We start from the raw sequence: 25,657 nt of genomic DNA on the forward strand, positions 1-25,657 counted from the left end.
TACTTGGTCACTGAGCAAGCTGACAGTGTATGACAGGTTATCTGTCCTGCATAGAAAGTCACAGAGAGATGAAGAGAGGAAGAAAACACGGAAGATGACAATGCAAAAGTAGTTGAAGAAATGTGGCAAGGATGAACATGAAGGGACAGAAATAAGAAGAGACCATACCCTTGAACTGTAAAGTCCTGTCAGGAAACTGCAAGTACTTGCATATATGAGTTCACCACCCGGACTTGCATGCTTCTCCACATTTCCATTATTTCAAAAATTTTGCTTCCTGGAAAAGCTGCCAGGTCTCCAGTACCAGTTCTAGCTCCCTTCCAGCAGTCTGCATCTGAGCAGGGAGTTGAAAATAGATCAGGGATTACCTTTTACGCTGTAAGCATTCAAGACAGCCAAAGAACTTTGAGGAAAAATGCCATACTTAGTGCCCAGGACAAAGAGAACTTTAGAAATTGGAAGAAGGAAGTATTGATTGAGGGTCACAGTTATGTTGAGGTTTAGCCTTTCAAAGGTTTGTTGCTTTTCTTCTGAAAACTGCCGGTGAGAAAGCCTAGGCAGAAAAGGGAAGGAGAAGCTATGTAAACAAACCCATAGCTGTACCCAAGGACAGAAGCAGATTTCTTCTTCACCAGGCTGAAGAGAGTGGTTTTATTATTCGAAAAACAAAAGCCAAACTACCCCAAGTCAAATATATATTCTCCCACTACATTTAGACATTACAACAATAAAAATGCACTATAAAACTACTGCAGTAAATTAGTCAGTTAGGAACAATAAACAGGGACCATGTTAATAGTATCCATATCTATCTTTGGAAAGATGAGCAATTACAATCTCATCCCAGCTCATGCTCAGTATTTACTACAATCTCAAGTAACAATAAAGTCAAACACAACAGATGACTGATGTTCCTACCTTCTGCTTTCCAAACAGAGTTTCAAAAGATAGTTTATTGCAAAATCAGTCTCAAGTATGTTCAAGGCCTTGGGAGCTCTCTAAGCTAAATTAGCAACAGAAATAAAAACTATATCTTGATAACAAAGTTATAAAGATCACAACTTTAACATCCCACATATAGAATCCGTTTTAATATTTGTGTAAAGCCAGTATTATAATATTAAAGTTTGTATATACCATTCTATTTGTAATATTGCTGAAAGAAGGCACACTTTTCTAAATCCCTACTGGCTTTGGTAACTGCTAAAGGTAATGTAGATTGGGCTGTACTACTGTTTACTCAACTTTCAGTTGCACAGAAATCTTGGATACTTTAGTGCATACATCTGTAATTCTGACATTTTCTGAAATTAAAGCGAGATGAGAAATGGGCTAAATTCAGGTACCTAAAGTTACATATCAAGATTTGCAGACATAAATCAAATACACAAGGAAAGCTTTTCATCTGCACTTTTCAATTATCCTAATTACATTTTCAGCTAACCCCTTGACTCACCTCAGGCACATCCCCAATGCCTTCCCTCCCAGCAGCTCAGAGCTGCGTTGCACAGCGCTTGCTGTGCGCCAGAGAGCACAAAGCAGGCTGGCCTGGTGGGCCTGAATATTTCTGCCAAACACTCTTCATCTCACGCCTTTGCTCTGGCTCGGTGCAGAACTGCAGGACTGCAGGCGCTTCCTCCCAGAACTGCGTGAGGCCCTGGCTGCTGCAGATGTGCCCTGCCAAGCTGTCCCTGCCTCATGCTGGCCTCGCTTCCCCACAAGTGCCGGGCCTGAAGGAGGCTGCCCTGTGCTCCAGCCTGCTGAGCAGCCCGGCTCCCTGCCCTGGTGCCCAGAGTGCTGCACACACTGCTGACCTTTGCTAGGAATTGCAGGGCAGCCGGCAGAAGAGGAGGAATCTTCAGCCAGCCCAGCAGCCCGTGGCTGCCCTTGGCCTTTCTCTGCTCCTGGGCATACGCCAGACGGCCAATGCCTCCAGGCCAGGCTGTGCCCAGCACGGCTGCGCTTCCCCTCGGGAGCAGCCAGCTGCCACCTGGGCTCTGAGAGCGGAGGATTCGCCCGCTCCCAGGAAGAGGCACCCAGGGCCCAGCTGCTGCCTCTTGCAGCTCCAAGGGCCTCCTTCCAGCCTGCCTCTGCTGGGGCTCAGGCTGCTCCGGCCTCTGCCAGGGCTCTGCTGGGGCTCCAGCCCGGGCAAGGCCGGGCCCGCTCTCGCCTCACAGGCGCTGACAGCTCTGCACCACAGGAGACCTTCCCGAGCACCCTCTCTGATCTTTCTGCTTTCTCACTTGAGCAAGGCTCTCCTCCAGCCAAAGACATTACACCTAGGGATACAAATCCAAGTGGCAGGAACCCCAATGCTCTCCAGTCACAGCTGAAGGCCTGCATCTGTGCAAGATGTTTGGGCTGCTCCATTCTTCCTTTGGTTTTTCCTTCAAATGCCATTGCTCTTTCTGCCTCAACTAGAAGTGTCACAGATGTACCAAAATGGGCCAGTGTGCTGGCCAAAGGCAGTGTGCTCTGGAGATGATGAATGAAGAGTCTTCCCAGCTTTCAAAGCACATTGCAAAAAACAACAATCCCTTCTTTTTAAATTCTAACAGTTTAGTAGCAATAAAATGGTTATTAAGATAGTAATAGAAGTTAGAATAATAAGAATTTGGACAATCAGAGTTAGAACAGTAAAGGACAATGAAAACAAAGACATACGGACAGTCCTGGTGCCTCCTGGGCAATTATGCGCCAAAAGCACACGCTAACAAAGGATTAGCCCTTCAAAGCAATAGCCTGTTGCATATTCATGTATCTCATACATGATGCATAAATTCTTTTCAAGCAAAGGGTGTTCTCTGCTTATTGTCAAGTTCTCCCCCTTAATCCTGTTGGCTCCTCAAAGTCGGGAAGGAGGTGGAAGAAAGTTGGTCTTTTCCAATAAGGATGCAAGATTCTTCCCTTGGGGCTTTTGGTGTCCTGTTGCTGTCATCTCTGGGCAAAGAATTTCCAGATTACCCCATCCCTTTCTTGAGCTAGTTTAAAAAGTATCTTACATCGCATAGCTCCTGTTTTACATAATGTTATAACCTAAAACCATATTTACCACTGAAATAATTACCAGTATAGCTGGACGGGACATACATGAGCTTGTCTGGCCTTTGCTGCTTGACCAAATAGCGGCAACTGTGGAATTTTACCCCAGAGACACTTTTGGCTAGCTGGATGCTGCAGCTGGGCGCTTGGAGGCAAGTCCAGGCATGCAGGAGTTGGTGGAGAAGCTTTAAGGCAAGGTGAAGGAAAGGAGTCGGTTCTGATGGAGGGTTTCGATGCAGAGCTTCATTCCTGGCCCACAGGCCTCTGGATCCAGCAACGGCTCCAGGAGAACTCCCAACCGCATGGTTTGCTCGCCCTTTTACCCGGGGCAGAGGGGCAGGGAAGGAACACCAACCAGGTACGGGGGCGGGGAAGTCTCAAGGGACAGAGGACACCTGGATGGCCCAATGTCCTTCCAGGAGGGGAGGGCATCTTTTGAATTCTGCCAATCACTCGACGCCCTTCTGGAACGCCAGGATTGACAGACAGCGCTCAACGGGGGTCAGGGTGTGGAAAGGAGGGATGATTGACACACCTGGCAGGGAATTATCAGGGAGGAACCTGGGGTATCTAAGGCAAACCATGACATCACACCACAACATAGCACACTACTTAAAAAAATACAGTACTACTAAGACAACATAACACATATAGTATATTAATTTTATATATATATATACATATATATATTAAAAAATTTTAATATCTGTGAAGAGCCTATCCTGTAATATGTACTTTTCACAACACCAAAGAAGCCATTGCACCTTTAAGAGACAGCTGACAACTCAGAAGGAAATGCTCAGCTTGTTCACAGGGTGAGAAAGAAAGGATTCTTCCAGATGAGTTAAAGTTTCAGAAACTTTATTTATTTAAAATCCTACTCTATAATCCTGTAGGGTGATATTTACAGAAAAATGGACAGGCACTAAATGAACCAGCCTAAGTTTCTGGAGCTAACTAAACTAACTAACCTTCTAGGACTAAGTCAGGTTTTTAGTAAAGCTGCATTCAACTTTGTGGACAAAAAGGTGATGTTGCGAGCAGAAAGAAGAAGCAGAAGAGTTGCTGACAGACAAAGGGGCAGCAACCCAAATAAAATGACCCTTACAGCATCTACCAATTAGATTAAGAAAAAGATGCAACCAAACAATGCACGACTACAGAAAGCTATAGGATAGGAACTAATTATAAACTATGTTTAGAAGCACAATAAATGGCTTCTCCTTGATTCACATTAAATTGTGCAGAGTCTTTTTTCTTTTCTCCACATAGCCCTACTCTAAATCCTACTCTACAGTCCTACTCTACAATCCTACTCTAAGATGGCTATGGAGAAAATGGTCCTGATATGATTATAGCACTGTTTGCTTCTCTGTCCTCCTCTTCACTGAGATGATGAGTGGTGCCAGGGTGGATGTAGCCTCAGCTGATGTTACAAATGGATGCTGTTCACAAAATAAACCCCAAAAACCAAAAAACGAATACAAAAACAAAAGCAAAAACGAAAACAAACACAAACAAAAAACCCAAAACCAAAACAAAACAAATAAACCAAAAACAAACAACAAACCAAACAACAAAAAGACAAAGAACAGTGAACAGTGAGCCATTACTTTCCAAGCTCAGTGCTTCACAGGCTCAGTTGGGATTGCTCTGGGTCCTAAAAAGGCCCAGAAAGAGGAGCAGTGGGACCATCTGCTACCCAGCAGTCATGTGCAGGACCCTGCCATCATAGGCAAACCTGGCCCAGAATCCCACTCATCCATTTATTCAGGTTTCTTTATCTTGTTGGGATTTTTGCCCTGCCAGTGCTCTAGAAATGGTGCTTTCTGTCCCTGGGTTATCTTGCTTTCAGCAAATTCCAATGACTCACACAGGTCCCTGCCTTTGAAAGACAGGCACTGTGCTAATTCCCACAGGGACAGAAAGCAGTGTCTACCTTTCCATGCCCTGCCCCTCGTGTGCTGGATGGCACCTTCCTTCCCAGCAGGGCCAGCCCAGTGGCACTGGGCCCTGCAGTTCCCTCTCTGCCACACAACCTGGCAGTAACCCTGGCACAGTTCCCGTCTGCTTGAGCGTGCCAGGCAGCAGATGGGGCTGGGACAAGTCCCTCCCAGCTGTCCCTGTTTGCGTGGCAGAAACCTCTAAGCGTGGGCTGGGGGGCACAAACCAGGGCCCCTCAGAGTGAGCCCCCCACAGCCCCTCCTGCCCACAGCCAAATCTCTGACTGCTCAGCTGGGACTGGCTTCCTTGGGTTCCTCCACCACCATTTCATGTCTCTGTACCCTGCATTGCTCTACTTCAATTCTTTTGCCATTAGATAAAACTGAACACTCCACCAAATTACAAAAGAGGGTGACAGAAACAGTCAGAGGACAGAGCGCCTCTCCTCTCAGGAAATGCAGAGGGAGCTGGAGTTATTCAGTTTTGTGAAGAACAGGCCCCAGGGAGACTTTATTGCCACTTTCTAAGACTTCAGAGTGGCTTTGAAGAAAGTGGGGGACATCTTTTTTAACAGGGTCAGTTACAATAGGATATGGACAAATATTTTTAAACACAAAGGGCATCTAATCAGAGTAGGTCTAAGGAAGAACTTGTTTACTCGGAGCATGGTGCTACCCTGCCACAGCTTGCCCCAAGAGCTTGTAGGTGCCCCATCCCTGCAACCATTCCGGCTCGGGTGGCAAAGGGCTCTGAGCAACCTGATCTCTTTAAAGATGTCCCTGCTCATTGCAGGACACTTGCACCGGAGGACCTTTACAGGGCCCTGCCAGCCCAGCCCAGTCTAGAATTCCTCACTGTTTTCATTTTAAGAGCACCAAGAATGGAGGTGTCAGAGGAAGGAGACCCAGACACCAATTGGTTCATTCAGGTCTGATTTATTGATCGAATACGGCGGGTTAAATACAGTTCTTAATAAGTTCATACATATTGCAAAAGCTGAGCTCAGGATTGGTTAGTTACATATCAGCAACTACACCTACTTCTACATTCTTGTGCTTATTCTTTTGTTACATTCTGCAGATATTCAGGACTAATCTCACCTCCCTTTCCTCATGTTGCAGCAAGGTCATCCGGCATTCTTGCCTGTCAGCAGTCACTGAATCAGAGACTGCTGTCCTCCCTTTTGAGCTTAACCAGCGGCATTATATCAGGATGGTTTTTCTCACTTAACCATTTATTAACAATATTCTCCATATTTCCCCCATTTTCTTTTTGAGCAAGGAGATTAGTTTGCCAGGTTTTAGTTATCATACGGCCAACCATGTTTTGAATACAAGTAAAAATACAAGGCAAAATAAGCAAAAACAGTAAAACTACACCCAGTAGTCCTATAGCATAGATCACAAGGTTTCTCAACCATGGCCCAAGTCCTAAGTTTTTAAGCCATTCGTCAATTCCTAAACCTTCTTCTTCCTTGAGATTGTGAAGTCCTTGTTGTAATTCTTTTATCTTAGTGTGAATAGACACCGAATGATCAGACAAATTCATGCAACACATTCCTTCAAACTCTTCACATCCATGTCCTTGTGCTAAGAGCAAAAAATCTATAGCAGCTCTGTTTTGCAAAACTGCATGGTTAACACTTTGCACATCTGCAGTTAACATGTCCAGAATTTGGGATGTTTTGTTTAGCTCATCTCTTGCCCAGCACCCTAATTGCTTTGCTAAATTCATAGCCTTATTGGCAGATCCTCCTGGCAATATAGTGGAAACTACTACTTGCCTGAATGTACCCCAGAACTGTGGATCTCCTATCTGGCTGCAATCCAAGTCATGTATACTACGCTTTTTCCTGTTTGATGTTCGACTGAGTTGCATTAGCAAGGACACATTAGGGTGAAACAAGGACAATTTTCCCAGATAACAGGGTCCACCCTGTGGTTTAGCTGGTATACCATTCCATGCTCTATCTCCACAGATCAAAAATATTCCTGTGGGTAATTTCATTGGTGCCATGATGTTCGTGCCGTTACATTGACTGTAATGCTGTGGAGAGAATTCACTTAAATTCAGGGATGAATCTAAGGTGGCCCATGTGTCTTTAGGTTGATTTAAATTCTGGACATCTAAGGGTTTGAAACTGAACCATCCACCAGTTGTAGTGTTAGACATACTGGCATTTGCACTTCCAAAAAGATCCAATTCCTCAGGAGGAGAATGCAAAGAAGTGTTAAGTGATTGAATTAGTAAGCATTGGCGATAGCCATCACTCTGACCTGCAGTATACCCTTGTTGCACTGGCAATGTGATGTTTGACATGTTATGCATGCATAAAGTTCGATTACTTATTAAACTGCAAAATTCTCTAGGAGACCACACCGGAAGTCCTACCAGGCATGTTTGAAATGGGTTAGTAACTCCTCCAAGACTAAGACAAAGCGATGATTGATTAATTTGATTAGCAAGTGTTACCCATAGATTTTCTCTTGGTTGATTGAAACGTGTTATCCCTATTGCTTCACTCGCTACAGCATTGAGCAGTACAAGAAGAACAAGCTTCATTTTTCTCCCTTTCTTTTTCGTCTTTTGTCTGGCTTGTTAGAACGGTTAATGTAGACCTAAGTTAGCTTTTTGAATACACTGGTCTAATTCCGAATCAGCATCCTTGCTTACAGGTATAACGTGTGGTAGATTTAAAGGCAAATCAGCTTTACAGCGAGCTGCTATGATGCGTGAGGCACTAGTAACTTCAAACTCTCTAAGTACTTGCTGCAACTTCCATCTAACATATGCTATAGCCACTTGTTCTGCACTCTCAAAAAGCTCTAATCCTGCCCTTCCTGGCAGGCCAGTACTTTGTTCAAGAGCTCTAACCCAAATAAAATCTTGAATCCACTTCCCAAAACAAGGTCTACACCATAAATTTGCTATTGTCTTTCGTGAATACCAATAAACCTTATTACAACCCGCACAATGCAAAGCTATCCATGCATAGCACTTATCAGCATCCCTTTTGCAAACATAACAAGGAAGTGAATGTAAGTAAGGACCAGTATAAAAGTCTGTCTCTTCGATCCAATGTAACCAGTTTAATGGTGGTGTTTGCAAAGCCTCCTCACCTTTCTTACTATATAAGGCTAATAGTTCAAGCTCTTTCTTTATTGCAAGGCGTCTCTTATTTTGTAATCGTTGTTTATATTGTTGGTTGTCTTCATCAACTATACCCACCTGAGGGTTCCATAAATAAAAAAGTGTTCTAATCATAGAAACTAATTAGCCTTATTTAGAAGAGGTTGTTCCCTTTCTAGCCTTCTTTTTCTTATCAGTTTTCAGTTTTGCTGCTCCTAATTTCACTGGTCCTGTCACTTGCAAACTCAATTTTTGTAATTTTTCAATGCAATGATCTAATGCTCTTTCAGGATTCCCCCTGAAGGGCCCTACAAGAGAATGTTGTGTTAAAGGTACTAATTTTCTACACCTTGCAGAGACTATACATGATTTACTTTGAACCTTAGTTCTATTCACAACACATTGTACTTCCCAACGATAATAAGCAAGAATTTTCTGTTCAGGAGACTCATAAAGATTTAAAGCTACATATGCATTTTGCCCCGTCTGTCTCCTTAATTCATCTTGCCAGTTTTTACCCCACGTGTGCTCGTGCTCACAAGTGTGACACCATAAATCCCATAATAATGATTGTTCTATCCAAAAAGTATTATCACAACCCCCACAACGTAGAGCTATCCAGGCAGCACAATGTGGATCATAACAGTAAAGGCAAGGTGCCTTTGCTGGATTTGCTAAATGAAAAGTTGATAACGAGTCAATAAAACCAATCAACTCCTGGGCCGTCCGATAGTGACGTGTCAGTGCTCTGTCCAACACTTCCAAGTGTCCCTTCAATTGTAGCAATAGCGGTTGTAGGACTAGGGGCAGTTTCTTCCTCAGTCGCTCCTTGTCCTCCTCCGTGAGGCGGTCCACCAGACGCTGCATCAAAAACAGGTTTAGTCCACTTAGCAGACACCCACAAAGGTCCTGTAGGTGAGGAAACACAAAGATACCCCCTACCCCAATATAATACTTTTGCAGGTTTTTCCCATAATCCTGTACTTGGGTTCTTATACTTAACCCAGACCTCTGTCTCCTCAGTATTTTTCTGATTTGACCTTGGATGATGTTTAATCGCAGGAGGGGTATCATCTTCCCCAAAAATACATAAATGATTGATCACATACAGAACCTTAGCCAAGCATGATTGTGGGTCTGTTAAATCTTGATGTTTCTCAATATATCGTTTAAGGGTGCCGTTTGCTCTTTCTACTATTGCCTGTCCAGTAGAAGAGTGTGGAATACCTGTCACATGCTTAATGGACAACTGATTTAAGAATTTCTGGACCCTAGCACATACATAAGCTCGACCATTATCAGTTTTGATACTCCTTGGAACTCCCATAACAGCAAAGCAACTTAACAGGTGCCTGATAACATGTGTAGCTTTCTGTCCTGCCTGAGCCGTAGCCCATATGTAGTGACTATATGTATCTATAGTGACATGCCCGTACTTAACTTTACCAAATCTAGGTACCTGTGTAACATCCATTTGCCATTTTTCATTTATTTCTAAACCTCGAGGATTAACTGCCATGCCTAAACCTATTCCCCCATTATGATAACTACATATTGGACATGCTCTAACAATGGCCTTAGCTTCTGATAAACTCAGCTCAAAATGTTTTGCTAACTCTCTTGCATTTTGATGATATCTGCTATGTGCCTCTCTGGCCAATGTATGCTTGTCAATAGGACAAGAGTTATCAATGGGTAAGGTAACCAATTTGTCTGCACGTTCATTTCCTTCTCCTAGACCTTCAGACCATTTATGACTCCTAATATGAATCACAGAATACGCTGCATTTCTCTCTCGTAAAGCTTTCCTCAATTGTATCAATAACTCATACAATCGTTTATTATTCACTTCCTTAATTGCTGCTTCCTCTATTCGTCTGGCTACTCCTGCAACATACATAGAGTCTGTAACCACATTTAAAGGCTCCTGTAAATTAGACACTGCCCATACTACTGCTAACAATTCCAAGGTTTGTAAGCTATCTGCAGGATCTGCTGTAAGGAGTTGATGCTTCCATTGTCCTTTTTCTTGCCAAGTGACAGCAGCACACCTTGATTTCTTTCCCGCATCTGTAAAAGCTGTAATAGCTCCTTCTATAGGGCGTTCTTCTCTTAATGGTCGAGTAATCCAGTTCCATTCTGTCATTCATTGCAAAACTTTAGGCACTAATTTACTGGTTTCTACTTTAGCAGATGATGCTAATAATGCTTCCTGAAAATTCTTTGAATTAATCAAGTACCAGTCCAAAGTTTCTTTTTCCATAGGCAATCTAATGGTAGCAGGTTCTCGACCATCCACTTCAATAATTCTGAGACACCCTTTTTTGATTAACGCAGCCAATTGTTCAATTTTTGAAAATATTGTTTTCTTATGTTGCAATGGTGGTGACAACCATTCTAAAACCCGTATCTCCCCCGTTTTCTCCTGTTGTTGAGAGAGAGCACCAAGTAAATGACAAGGACTATTCCAGGTAATAAGGTCAATAGGGCAGTCGAGTTGTCGACGAGACACATACCCTTGTTGTACACAGTTACTAATTTGCTGCAAGGTAAGATGGTGCTCCTTTGTCAGATGTACAGGAGTAGTAGGGTCAATACCCTTTAACAAAGGTCGTAGGGTTTCTAACAAATGATTTGGTATTCCCACAATAGGTTTTAACCACTGTAAGTCTCCCAACAATTTCTGTGCATCATGCAAAGTCTTAATATCCAGTTGTAATTCCAATTTTTGTGGTATTACTTTTTGATCTGTTAAAGTCCACCCTAAGTATTTCCATGGCTTTGTAGTTTGAATTTTTTCTGTAGCAATAACAAGTGAATATGCTGCAAGAGTGTTCCTAATGGTGTTAATCTGCAAAGAGGAAAATGGTTGTTGCTGTGCAAACAAAATATCATCCATGTAATGATATATTATGGTTGTTGGCCATTTGCGATGTAATGGCTGTAATGCAGCATCAACATAAAGCTGACATAATGTGGGCGAGTTGCGCATCCCTCGTGGAAGTACCGTCCATTCAAATCTTTTATCCGGTTCTCCCCGATTTATTGCTGGTAAAGTAAAAGCAAATCTTTTCATGTCATCAGGGTGTAACCCAATAGTGAAAAAACAATCCTTTAGATCAATAATTAAAAGCGGCCAATGTTCTGGGATCATAGCTGGATTTGGAAGACCAGGCTGTAAAGATCCCATAGGTTCCATTTGTTCGTTTACAGCTCGTAAATCATGTAACAAACGATATTTCCCTGATTTCTTCTTGATAACAAAAATAGGTGTATTCCAAGGGCTTGTAGAAAGTCGTAAGTGTCCCTGTGAATATTGTTCCTTTACCAATTCATGGGCATGCATAAGACTCTCCCTTTTTAATGGCCATTGCTTAACCATCACCGGTGTATCTGTTTTCCAGGTGAGTGGAATGGGGAAAGTCCAAGCAATGGCAATCACCCCAAAGGGTGATGATTAGTTAACACCACTCTCAATTGTGTTAAAATGTCCCTTCCAATTAAACAAGAAACTGTAGGAGGTAATTGAACAACTGAAAACACAGCAGATACTTGTTGATCATCAACACACACTAACAAAAGTGGTAATCTACTTGCTAATGTAAATCCTCCTACTCCGATGAGCATGTTTGATGATGGGAATAGAGGCCAATGCTGTGGCCATGCTTCTGGAGAAATAATGCTGGTATCTGCTCCTGTATCCAATAGTCCATAAAGGGTTATGCTTTGATGTCCATGGGTAATTTCCACTTTTTGTTTTGGTCTATTTTGTAAATCCACAGTCAAAAGTGTAACACCAGTAGAGCCAAAACCCTTTTCATCCCGCGTTTGTCCAGTAAATGATGGTATACCAGATGTCATTTGTGATAATGGTATTAATTGTGCAATACGTTGTCCTTTTGTTATTTTAATAGGAGGATAAAGGGTGTAAACCATAATTTGTATTTCCCCTGTATAATCCGCATCGATAACACCAGGTAATACAAATAATCCAAGCATAGTTATTGAAGAACGTCCTAATAACAATGCTCCACATTTTTGTTCATTTAAAATGAGAGGACCCTTTACTCCAGTTGGTATCCTCTCTGGCCGATTCGTCATTAATGTGACGTCTACTGCTGCTGATAAGTCCAGGCCGAGGCTCCCTGCTGTGGCTGGTTGCAGACAGGAGGTGGCAGCGATGTTGCGTCGGCAGCTGGTGTCTCCGATGTCACGGCGGCTACTTGTGTCTGGGCGCGGCTCGCCTGCTGCGCGCTCCTGGGATAGTTTCCCGACCGGCGCTTACAAGCTGCAGAGTTGTGGGAACCGGATCGGCAGTTGTGACACCATATCCCAGTTGCTCGACATGTTCGTCGCGTATGTCCCTCACTGCCGCATCTGTAGCACTTGAGGAATGATCTCGAGCCCTGCGTAACCGCCAGTGAGCCACTTCGGAGAGGAGCAAGAGCAGCTAACACTTGACTTTGAGTAGACTCTGCTTGCTTTTGTAATCCTAACCCTAGCTCCTTTAATGCATCTATTACAAATGCCTGTGAAGCTGTTGGCATTAATGCCATTCACTCTAACGCTTCCTCAATGGTCCAATTTGCCCCTAAAGTAGCTAACACTCTTTGTGTTGCTGGATTGCTATTTTGTAAGGCACACTGCTTCAATAGCGCCCCCTTCATGTAGTCTGCAATGCCAGCCCTATCTATAGCAGCAGCTGCCCTATCTATAAAATTCCCAAATGATTCTTCTCTACCTTGTTTAATGCCCATATAAGCCAGTAACCCTCCTGGTTCTTTAAACATATCTATTGCTGCACGCACTAATCGCATAGACTCTCTAAGCCTATCTGCTCCTGCTAACATCTGCGCCTCTGTACACAAATATGCTCCTAGGCCCATAAGCTCTTCCATTGTCACTCCACGTAATGGATCTCCTTGAGCTCGCTGTACAGCAACTGACTCATTGACCAACGCCTGCCAATGTGCATTAAACAATAACTGCTGATGCTGAGTAAATATCAACCGAACTATTCCTCTTAAATCATTTGGACATAAAATCTGAGTATTAAAAAGATAATCTAACATTTGCCTAACAGGTTCACTTTTTACTCCAAACTGACTAACTGTAGAACGTAACTGAGCTAACAACTTCCAGTCTAAAGGCTCATATGCTGCCAAATTATGCATAAGGTTCCCCTGAGCATCATACTGTGGTGTATATGTAACCGGACATGCAAGGCTAGAAGCTACTTCCATTGCCTCACCATCCCCCATTTGCATTACTTCTTTTGCCACAGCAGCCCAAGCTTCCCTTCTCTGTTTAGCCATCTCCCCCCATAGGTCACTGTGTGCCCTCGGGATAGGATCTGGCCCTTTAAGGGTGCTATGCTGCCGGCACTTTGATACAGACACTGAGGTTTCCTGTGGGGGAAGCGGCCCCCCCGCTGGAGCTACCTCATTCTGGGGAAGTGGCGGAGGCAAGGCTGGTGAAACCGGAGCCGATGAAACCGGAGCCGGCTCGTGCGAGGGAAGCAACCCCCCCACCGAAGCCGACTCACGTGGGGGAAGCGGCGGAGGCAAAGCTGGAGGCGGAGGTGAAGCTGGCTTGCTCCCACCCCCACCATCCAACCCGCCTGAAGCTGGCGGCGGAGGCGAGCTCTTACCTCCACCATCCAACCTGCCCTCCTCCCCCAACAGTAAGGGTGCAGACGGTTCCACACTATCTATAGGAAAATCCTGCACACCACTCTGCTGGGGACTCTTAGGCATAAGTATCTGAGTTACAGAAGGTGCCAGGGGATCATCCTCACGACCATACCCTATATTCTTCTTATAAGCTTCTGTTGCCCTTTCTGCTGCCTTTCTCTCAGAAACCTGCTGAAGCAACGTGTTATATACCACCCGCCATAACTTGCCAAATTTCTTTGCTGACTTATCATCATCTAACACTGTATCCCACAGGATATCCCCAAACTTTTTCCACTCTGCTATCTCATGAACTGTATGTGGGTTAACAAAAATTCCTTTAGAATAACCATAAGCTAATAACCCTGGTAATTCCTTTTTTAAATCCATCCCTTTTACTCCTCGCCTTTCTAAATATGAGGAGAAGAGATCGTATGCGGCTTGCCTATCCATACCTTATATATCAGCGCGCGCTGTTGTAGCCCTCCAGGCTCTGGCGGCACGTAGAGACTTGAGTCACCATTGTGATCCTCAAGGGTGCTTTTAAAATCCGGCACCGTCCCGGCTGCAAGGACTCTCACCCAACTTCCCCGACCGTGGCGAGTTTCTTTGTAATCCAAGAAAGCAAGCGTTCAGGGGTTTGCCTGCATTCTCCACCATTTGTCGGAGGAAGGAGACCCAGACACCAATTGGTTCATTCAGGTCCGATTTATTGATCGAATACGGCGGGTTAAATACAGTTCTTAATAAGTTCATACATATTGCAAAAGCTGAGCTCAGGATTGGTTAGTTACATATCAGCAACTACACCTACTTCTACATTCTTGTGCTTATTCTTTTGTTACATTCTGCAGATATTCAGGACTAATCTCACCTCCCTTTCCTCATGTTGCAGCAAGGTCATCCGGCATTCTTGCCTGTCAGCAGTCACTGAATCAGAGACTGCTGTCCTCCCTTTTGAGCTTAACCAGCGGCATTATGTCAGGATGGTTTTTCTCACTTAACCATTTATTAACAATACTCTCCACAGGAGGTGAGGAGGAAGGGGGCTCATCTGATGCCCTGGACTTGAGTGGAGGAGGAGCCACTCCCTCAGAGCCTGTTTCACCTGCAGCCCCTTCACATTTTACCTGCAGGAGCTCCTTGGCAGACCAGCGCTGCGCCTCGTCTCTCTGCAGGCAGCAGCTCAGGAAGTCATGCAGGCAAGATGAAAATAGGTTGGGCTGCTGCAGCTTTTGTCTTCCTGCTGTGGCTATCAGGAGTTGAGGCTGGAGAAAAAGGAGACACCAGGCTCCACCTGCTTCTTTCCCATCTGTCACTGCTCTCCCAGATCCCATTGATTAGGCTCCACTCTGCAGTGGCAGTTTCTGCCCTGGCAGAGACCCAGAGATGACTTTCCTTTACCAACCAAAAACCCAAACTCCGATGCAGCCACAGCTTTCCCACCATCCTGCAGATCTTGCCTTGGCAGCTGATTTCATTGGCTGACCCAGTTAGTGGGAACTACATCAGCACAAGCACATTTCCTTCCCTGAGGATTCATACCAGCTTGAGAGGCTTTTTGGAAGAAGGATTTTGCTATATTGACTCTACTGTATCCAAGGGTTAGTACATGAAAAGTATCTCTGCAGTGCTTCTTGTCCATTAAGCACGGATGCCATAAAAGAAAACGAATCAAGCTTTTTGCTTTGTTCTTGAAAACAATGGGAATTGGAAGCAAAGAAAGGAAAACCACCAGGTATTCCTCAGGAAACAAACATTGGGAATCTCATCTTCAACACAGACACATTAAGATGCATGCACAAATGTACTGGGATGAAAAGGCCTGCTTGGACACACAGGAGCCACCTGCAGCTCTGTCTCTCAGCAGTCTGAAAATTTCTGCTTTCCTTACATGGTAAAGAAAAACTTTTCATGGTCAAATCAGGAGAAGTTCCATCCCTACGGTCACCCTCGACTCCTTTGGCTACTCAAGTCAATGCATGAATGGTAGGCCCATCCCAGAAAGTGCCAGGCAACAAATGGGAGGTTTTGGCAGGCTCTCCACATCACCAGGCTCTAGCTTGGTGATGTGCACAATGTGCCTTGGGCTAGGAGAGAAACACGGTCACTGAGTGTTTCAGCAGCACTGCACAAGAAGCAGAAGAGACTCTTTGGCCTTTACACCCTCATGCCCAGGTTTCAGGCATGTTTCCCAGTGAGGAGAAACTGCACAGGGGGTTAAGTTCGTCTCTAAAAACCAGTGCCTTAGCAACTTCCTTGTGTTTGGGCTTCTTTTCTTCATTTCTGGAAATGTAACACCAGTTCTGAGGGGCTTGCCTTGTGGTTTTAGGGGCGTCTTCACAGACAGACAAGTGGGAACAACTTGAAACCCAAAGCAAATGTTGCCTGAGAAGAGCTGGGGAGTGTTTGCCTGTGGTGAGGCTTGAGCTGTCTGGCAATTCCCTTCTGTGATGTGCAGAAACATGCAGCTGCTCCCCAGAACTCAGTCCCTCTGGGCACGCAGGCCTCTGGAAACACCCGAGGATTCCAGCCTTTCTCCTGCTCAAGAGCATCTAACCTAAGCTGAGCTCCAGTTTCTTCAGCAAGGCCAAGGATGCTCACTTCCATGCAGCTGACAGTGTCCATGGAGCGCAGCAGGTCTTTCTGATACTACTCAGGCCAAGGAATTACAGTGTAGATTGGCAAGACATTGGCTGATCATTATCCACTGTGGTTCCTGTGGAACCAAGCTCTAACATGCTGACAAGTCAGAGGGAGAGAGCTCATTCTGCTTTTGCAAGATGGTATTTAGAAACATAAAACACCGACTTGGAACTATTCAAACCTCAACTTGCAGAATCCATCTCAAATAGAGAAAAATAACAATGGCAAGAGCCCTTGGAGTCTCCATAAAAATGCCCACCACTGTAATGATAACTGTGTGCTCATGGCACTGAAGTAGATGGCGACCAAAGAGACTTTGCTATTATCCTCTTTAACCCAAAGGAGAATTTCAAAGCCAGAAATGGCAATGCACTCCCCTTTTGTACAAATAATTTATGTGGCTTTCTGTCCTTTTCCCACATCACCAGAGGTGACAAAGAGGGTTTTATCCTGAGCTCAGCCACTGGCCATGGTGGGGAGCTGGAGTCCTCCCTGTCATTAGAACTGTGCAGGCCAGGGATGGCCCTGCTCCTGTGGTAAAGAAACACAGCACCGGTGTCTACTGCCCGTGTTGGATCCCAGCCCAGGCACCTGCCTGCAAGCTCATCAACTTGTTAAAGTACCAAGAAACAGCCAAGGGTTTGGCAAACAATTCTAACTGCAGTCGGAGAAAAACACATCCTAAACTTATCCAGGCCACCAACATACGTGACTGAACAATGTACAGATGACTTGAAAGCCTGAAAGTTTTGAAGACCCACAGGATTTGGAAAAGATGCTACAGAATGGAAGAGAAGAGCTGTGTTTAAAAAATGAAAAAGCAAGCAGAACTGCTTGAGCATTGGTTTGGTAGTAGGTTTTTTTCTCTTTTTCTTTTTTGTTTACTTTTCTTTTTCCTTTTTTTCTTATGTTTTCTATAAAATTGAAACTGGGAAGGTCTAACCTCCATTGCTCAGGATGTTTATCATATGTCTACCCTCTCCACTGACAAATTCTTGTCCTTCAGAAAGAGAGTTCCAACATTGTTCAAAAAACAAGTGAGAAATGTCAGGCATGGCTGGAGGCCAAAATGGCAGGTTTCTGAACTGGTTAGGTTTCTGAACTGCCACTTTCCTTTCTGATACAACCAAAGCTACAGCAGATGCCGATGTGTTGCAGGGGCATTTTTAGAAGGGGACCTTGGTGGAAGTGATGCCAGCAGATGGCAATGGGATTTTGTCCAATGGCACACAGAACATGGGACAGGTGAGAAAGACAGTGGGATCAGTGAGTATTTGCACCTTACCAAGACAGGAGTTGCATTCCAGGAAGGAACTTCTCATTCCACCATTTCGATGCCCACGATTCCCAAAGACCATATGTCCACTTTGGGGCCACATGGTTGACCTGTCACCACTTCAGGCGCCAGCCAGCCAGCAGCGCCGGCCACAGAGCTCCGTCTGCCCTGCTCAGGGCTGAGCTGAGCAAAGAGGCCAAAGTCAGCTGTGGAGAAAACAACAAACCATGAAAGTCAGCTCCAATTAGGAAACCAAGCAAAAGAATTCCCCACTCTCAGGCTAAGAATGTGCTGTTGAATCTCCCGGAGAACTGTCCACGCTCGATTTCCTTGGGACTTTAGCCAAGGGAGTATGGAATTGGCCACTTCCAAAAAAACCCAAGTTTCTTAACACTGCTCACAGCAGTGGACTTTTTGCCACTGAAGCTTTAGATTGTAGTTCCCTCTATCTGGAAGGGACACACACAGAGCAAGGCCACTCTTGACTGCTTGTGGTTCCTTATACCTCTGTGCACGTTGCAACTGTGCCCTCGGCTCGCAGCAGGGGTCCCTGCACTGCCACCAGCACCATTTTTGGGGAGCTGGCAGTCACTCCAAGCAGCCCCACACCCACATGCCTGGAACGCTGCACCTGACCAAGAATATACTGACCCAGCTTGACAGAACCGTCAGTTCTGAGAAGGATGTTTCTACTCTTCACATCTTGGTGGATGACGTGGTTTGAATGAAGAAAATGCAGTCCTTGCAGGCACTGAGAGAGAAAACAGAAAGAGGAGGGCAAAAATGAGTGATGTGATTTCATCACACAAGAAAGGAAACAAAGAACCTAAAAGATTCCATCTCCAGGGGAATGGGGAGTAATGGCAGAGCAGTAATGGCCACTGAGAGGAAGAGCTTGCTGCTCCAACACTTGCAGAGCAGGACCTTTCTGAGGAAAGGCACGTCAGCTTTTAAAAGAGCAACACAGCATCTGCTGTTGTAGGCTGTCCCCTGCCAACCATCCAGGATGACTCCTGCTGCAGTGGACGTGCTTTTTCCTTGAAGAGGACAAAGGAGGGGTTTTGAAAGGAAAAGTCCCTCCCTTTGGTGTGAAGCAGATCACTTTTGGGTGGGAGGCTGCATGACAAAGATTTTCTTGCTGGCCTCGGCACAGGCGTGGAAGTATGACACCAGTCATTTTCCGGAAGCAAAGAGCATTTTGGCTGCACTACTATCCTTTACAGCTGAGGACTGTGAGAAATGAGTCTTTTTTCTCTGCTGGTCATTTCAAATCCTGCCACCAGCCCCTTTGCTTTTACAGGTAAGGAATGCAGTGAAGACAGACTCCAGGAAAACATTTAGAGAGGCAAGGTGGAGAACAGCAAATACAAATACAAGAGACAGAGTGAGAATACAACAGCAGAAGATAAGAGTACTGGCACTGAGTACAGAGAGTGCAGGGGCACTAGCAGGCCTTTCACTTGAGATGCTTTTACTTGCCCATAGAATAGCAGCAACACAGAAACAAAGCTTGGCACAGGAAATCACTCCAGCTCTGAGCCCCTGTTTCCCAGACTATCCTGCCCAAGCCCTTGGAAACACAGATGGGATTGCTAACCTCCCGACTGATGGCTGCCATCTCATCTTCCGACAGGTAGGTCTGGCTGATGACGTTGCTCAGAGTGCCTCCATCCATGTACTCCATAACCAGGGACAGTTCCTCACCCACAAGGTAGCTGAAAGAAGGAAACAAGGGCTTGGAGATGAATGTACATGGCTAGGTTGCTGTTTGGAAAAGACGGGTTGATTCTTCTTTTCAGGTCCCTTTGAGACAAAGACAAAATAAAGGAATAGATATTCCCTCTTGGCTGTGCATTGTTTGCCATCTGTGCAGTCTCAAGGAGAAAGGCACAGCTGTGAAAAAGGAGATGTCTTAGATGGGCAGCAAGCAAAATGTGCAGTTTAGTAACAGCCCAGATAAAAAACCTGTCATGCGTGGTGTTTCTGGAAAAAAGCACCTAGTCTTCCTGGCATGTATAGCCATGGAAAACAGTGGCAACAACCCAAGGGAAATCCTTGTTAGTTTACCTGGACGTAAGAAGACACTTGAAAAAAATCAAGCTGCAAAACCAAGTGGTGTCTGTGAATATAGAGATCATTGATTTAATAAGACACGACTCATCCGGGTTTTTGAACAATTTTCAAATACCGTGTGCCAGCAAAGACTCATGCAGACAAAATGCAATCTCTTCCCATCCACTGGAGATGAAAAGAGCAATAATTATTGGCCAATAATTACAGCTCTATTTTCTGCCAGTGGCCAAAGTGGGATTTTACCTTGCATGTTTGCAGTACGTGAACAAACATTCATGAGACAAAAGCACAACTCACCTGTCTAAACAGTTGACCAGGTTGGGATTTCTATTCACCTTCATGACCATGAGTTTGTTGACTTTTAGTTCCTTCTTCCTCAGTCCTTGAAGCTCTATTTTCTTTATGGCCACCTAAAATGACATTGAAAATCAGTAACTTGAGAGGTTGGTGGCACAAGACCACAAGGCACATGGAGCGAGTGATTTTGCAATGACATAGCTGAGCTGTGCCAAATTGCCTTGTGATTAGGCACTGCAGTAATTAGGAACTGACATTCCAACAGCCCATTTCTCTGCTGCCTTGGGAGCCAGTTACAGGACACGTGGGGCCACTGACATTTTGCCTTGACCACGTGGTAACAGTGGTGTCTCAGTTATCATCCACAAACCTCTGACCACACTCTCTGCTGCTTTGTTTGGGACTCAGAAGAAGTAATCCATGCCTCAATAGTCTGTGGATACATCTTGGGCTATGGGCAGGGCTTAGGGCTTTCAGGGATGCCTTGCAGATCTCTCCCTCATGCAGTTCCCAAGTGCAGCACTGCAGGTGGCTAAGGAACTACCAGTAACTTTCAGATGGATTTGCTGGCAGCCAGAATCGAGAATTCAGGATTCTGAAGCTGTAGCCCCATAGAGCAGTGAGGTGCTCGCAGGCACCACCTTTGTTTTAGCAATGGAGAGCGAGTGAGCGCATCCTTCTCTGAAAGGAACTGCTGCCCTCCGTGCCTTCCTTCTGGCAGCTGAGGGGGACAAAGTCCCAAATGTGTTTTATGGGCTGGCACCAGTCTGTGCTTCTTGTGCCTTTTCAGCACAGCTCTGCCCAAAGCTGCAGCCACAGCTCACACCAGAGGGGAAAGCCCTCGAGTGCAGCAGAGTCTGCAGGTGCTGTTGACATTTACCTCTCCTCCTGTGGCAGTGTTGAGTGCTCTATAAACATCTCCAAAAGTCCTAGAAACAAAACAGCAGAGAAAGGAGAAGCCATTTAGACCTTGCAGTGAAAGCCAGCCCACACAGGAGATCTGTGCTGTCAATGCCTAAGACCTGCAGGACACTGGAAGCATGGAGATGTCTTTGACAATGCCTTCTGAGCACACTTAGCAATTCTGATCAGCACTGACAATCTAAGCCCAGTGCCTGAACACATTTGCAGCTTGTCTGATTTCACACTTGATACCTATTCCATCAGCAAAACACCTGATGCATGGTTTTGTAAAATTAACATTGCTTGGACTCACTCACTGCCAATATTTTCCAGTTCAATGTATTTTAGAATAGGATTTTCCATCTTCACCATTCTCCCTGAAGGAAACAAAATGCAAGATGTTCACTTTAAAGCAGAGATCCCACCTTCTAGGAGATACAAAAGGCAGCCCCACTGTCTGGGGCTCTGCGCCCTCCCTTTGTGGACAGCTGGCTAACAAAAATAGGAACAGGAACTGGAACAACAAGAAAAGAACAGCAGGCCCACAGCACAAGTGGCTGGCACAGAGACTGATTTCTAGCATCCTTTGAATTGAGAGACCTCTTGACAGCAGACACACAGGGAAGCACCGGGAGATACATTCAGAGGAGACTGAGACTAGAAGAGAATACCTAGAAAGGCAAGTAAGTTTGTCATCTAGAAACATTAAGGAGAGCTGGAACTAACAGTGCCTTTGTTTTCTTGGGAATAAACACTGTGAGATTTAGAAAAGGTTTCCTCCTTGCTAAGATTAAATGCACCTGGACATCTAGAATCAATTCTTCTGAACAGATGCCAAGTTCAGAACAGGAGGAATATTGCCAAATGCTCCCATCTTTTCCACCTTGCAGGAGTTTGCCAGAAGAATGCCTCTGCGTTTGTAAACCAGAGCAGCTCATGCTAGAACCAATTCCCACGGGGCTTTCAGCATCAGGACCCTCACCCTTTACGAGCAGGCTGAGCTCAAAGGTGCCCTTGCCCGTGCCTCGTGTGAAGAACCGCGCCGCATCTCTTCACCCTGACAGCGCGGATCAGTCACTCCCATTGCACTCATCCTCTCAGCACCGCACACATCCCCATCTTCCCAACTCAGCACGGCGGGCACGGGCACAGAGGACAGCAGTGCTCCTCAGGCGTCCCTGTGACACAGAGAGCTGCCCAGAGGAGATGCTGACCCTCTTGTGAGTCCAGGCCGTGCGAGCCAGAAGCCGGCCCAGAGAAGGGGCTGCTGCCTCAGGCAGCTCCACGCTGCAGCAGCCGAGCAGCAGCGGGACCCTCCCAGCTAAGGAAGGCTCCAGCCTCTGCATTCCCACCAGCCGTCAGGGGCAGGGCAGCGACCACAACAAGGCTGGCAAAGCCCAAGCATGAGCACTGACAGGCACTGATGGGAAGAAGCTAGAGTGAGCCTGAGCCCTGGACAAGCTGTTGCCCCCATTCAGGACACAACAGGATGGGCTTTGAGATCAGCCACACCGAGACGCAGATCAGTGCCCTTTTTGTCCCAACTGGTGATGGTAGACACAGAATCCACTGGGCTCTCTTCTCAACCCTACCAGATCTTATCTGAGAGCACAGCACTGGCAGCTGTTAAGGGCAAGGAGCAGATTCATTGGGTTGTGCTGCAGAATCACAAAGGGCTTGTTGTGTTCTCCTAGAGAATGATCTCAGCAGGGCTTCTGCCAGTGGCTAGGACTCAAGTAGCACAGCATTCTGCTGATCCAGGAGCAATCCCTGCTTCTGCCTTCGGCAGAGAGGGAAGCCCAGGCAAACTCCAGCCAGTCTAAGCTGCCCTCAGAGGCAGCAGGAGCACCCAGAGCTCTCTCTTGCTGTCTCGGAGCAATGCCAGCACTTCTGTGACACTAAACTGAGGAGAACCCTTTGGTACAGCTTTGCTGACACGTGCACACAACACACTGTCCCTCAGATAAGAAAGATACCAGATGTACTCTGCTGCTCCAGGGAGTCACCCGCCATCTCCTGTTGCTGAGCAGCAGCTGGGTCAGCACGGGAGGTGAACCAAGGGTTCAGGCTCCACTTCTTCAGCTGGGGAGCAAAGGCTCCTTGGGACGGCACTGCTGCTTTTGCAGCAGCTTCAGTGTCAGAGCTGGTGTAGATCTGAGACAAGAAATGAGTTGATGTCAGGAAGGTGTGGCAGAGATTGCCCTGAAATGCAAGAGAGATTGCCATTTGAAATGCAAGCCCTTAGGAAGCTGCTGTCAGCCACATGCAGAGCTCATCAACTGGATTGCTTTGGATGTCTACTTGTGAAACCAAATGTTCAAAACCAAAGGCTGGTTTTACTCGAGTTCATAGCCAGTTTCTTGTTCTAAAGGATGACTGCAGCAACGACCGCTCCACTTCCTCCCAGAGACTCCTTTCCCCCTCCTAGGTCTGCAGATACATTTGCAGCTCCTCATTCTAATGTTTTACCTCCTGCCATGAAATTCTCTTTTTCTGCACCTTCCTCGGGACGTGCTCATCCTGCAGCATCTCTGGATGGTTCAGTTCCTGGGCCTCATGCCAGCCTCGGGGCTCTTGGTTGCCCGTCATTTGCTGGAACTCTGTGCAGGCTGCCAGGTAGGATGGTGACACTTCCACCTCAAGTCAAACAGAACAAAGCAGTCAGAGACTACAGCTTGCCCCTGTCAGCCAGGAGTCATCGACTGGGGAAAAAGGAAAGAAAAGGACAGGAGCAGATTATTCACAAGGGATACAGACAGCTTGTAGCTCATATTCCAAATCTATGTGAGGGACCATGTTCACTTGCAAAAACACCTCAAGAAACAAGGTCAACTGGAAGAAGCCAGCAGGAGTTCATTCGGATGACTGCTGGCTAAATGGCCAAAGGAGTAATGCCACTGTCTAGAGCATCAGCTGAGATCCAGCAGAGCAGGAAGTGTCCTTGAGAGCAGCTCTGACAGAGGCCTCATCAGGATGGCACTCAGAGGCATCACCCACCCCCTGCTGCTCTGCACTGGAAAGGCAAGGAGGGCAGAAACCACCCCTTGGGTGACTGCAGTGCCTATTGCTAATTCACTCACTTGCTTTTCTAAAGCCTTTTGCTCCTGAAGGAGGCGATTCATTTTCTCTTTGATGATTTTAATTTTTTTGTCTAGCCTCATCTTCCTTACCTTGGTCCTAGCCTCAGTTTCATACAGCTGTGCCTGCATCTGTTTGTCAATTTTCTGTAAACAACAATGGAAAGGACTCTTTCATGAGTGGAGTGGCTGCCAGTCCTTCCTTTGCCTGTTTTTGTTGATTGCCACTCTGCATAGGGAGATTCTTCTCCTCCTGGATGTCTTCATTCCCCCTCTTCGCTGCCATGATGGCACTCTGAGCTTCAGGCAGCTCTGCTTGTGGCTCTGCTTTGATGTTCTGTACACACAAAAGCAGAGCAAGTGACTGAGAGCTGCCATCAAGCTCAGCTTTTCCCTCTTTTAGCCTCAAAATCACATGTATTCAGCCCCTTCTTTCTGCTTCCCTTCCCAGCTCTGTTTCCACTGTCACCATCCTGTCCTGGTGCTGATCTCTGCAGATTCCAAGGCTCTGTGCTTCCATTGCCTGTGGGACTCCTGGCCTCCTCAGTCCCAGGAGCTCTGGTTTATGCCCCTCTTCCTGCCCTTCCCTCTGTCACCTGGCCAGTCATGCTTACCTGGCCATTCTCCTGTGGCTCTTCCACCTGCTGCCTGAGCTGCTCTTCCTGCTCTCGGGCAGGGAACAGCTCTCCCTGAGTCTGGCATGGCATCTCAGATGAGGCAGTGTGCTCCTGCTGTTTCTCTAGAAGCACCTGCACAGAAAGCAAGAGAAGATGGGTTTGAACTTCCCATATGCCCTTTGTGGGCCAAGACTCAAAGACTGCTGGGCTCACACGTTCCCAAAGCACTGTGCTGCTGCTCTCCTGGGTTGTTCTCTGCCCGAGGGGAGGCAAAGATTCCAAAGTGACCCTGGCCCTACAATCTGGGGCCATCTGGGACTGAAGCTCCAACAGCCTCTCAGGCAGCCGACAGGGAAGGTGTGGCATTTCTCAAGGGTCTGGTGAGGGCCTCCCTCTGCTTCTGCCATGTCCTGTTTGTCTTTCAGTAGTGACTGACACCCCGGCCTGTCCCACAGCTCCATCCTGGCTCTGCAGGTGGCTTCCTGGGTGAGCTCATTCCTTGTGAGAGACACTTCTGGAGTTCACCTTCTCTTCAGGTCTGCACCAGCATTCCTCCTTCCTGACATCCACACTCTTGTTAGAAAACCGGGTCATTCAGGAGATAAGGATGCATGCAAAGATCTCTGATGGAAGTCAGAGAACCTCTATGGCCACCTCAGTACATGGAGGAGGACCAAGGTGTTTCTTCTCCCTCTTTTGTCAACTGAGAATTCTGACCAGCACTAACAGAGTTTCTCATAAGCGAATGCACTTACACAGCCCTGGGGATGCCAATGAAGGAAACCATGTGTCATGTAATGCATGTATGCGCAAAGTCACCAGACCCCAGCTACAGCATGGGATAGTTCCACTCCCTCAGGACATGCAAAAATTTAAAGGATAAAAAGAAGGCTTCAGGGCACAAGAGGCTGGAGTAGGAAAACATGAGGGGAAAAAACAATCATCTCTGGAGGGGAAAACATCTCTGCCTGCTCACGATCA

General features: G+C 46.1%; 1 protein-coding gene across 2 annotated transcripts in view; it reads right to left on the bottom strand.

Annotated features, from left to right (window-relative positions):
- Positions 1-8,909: 8,909 nt before the first annotated feature.
- The window catches only part of LOC128937692 (hydrocephalus-inducing protein homolog), a 291,738-nt gene continuing 274,990 nt past the window's right edge, over positions 8,910-25,657 (bottom strand). For both annotated transcript variants that reach the window (XM_054277479.1, XM_054277477.1), the window contains one exon: positions 8,910-8,976. In XM_054277479.1, the coding sequence (XP_054133454.1) occupies positions 8,934-8,976 (43 nt within the window). In that variant the 3' untranslated portion in view covers positions 8,910-8,933. The remainder of the gene's footprint in view (positions 8,977-25,657) is intronic.

Source organism: Melozone crissalis, unplaced genomic scaffold (assembly GCF_028551555.1).
Source record: "Melozone crissalis strain CALT ecotype California unplaced genomic scaffold, PUWL_Pcris_2 ptg000021l_1, whole genome shotgun sequence".
Taxonomy (NCBI): Eukaryota; Metazoa; Chordata; class Aves; order Passeriformes; family Passerellidae; genus Melozone; species Melozone crissalis.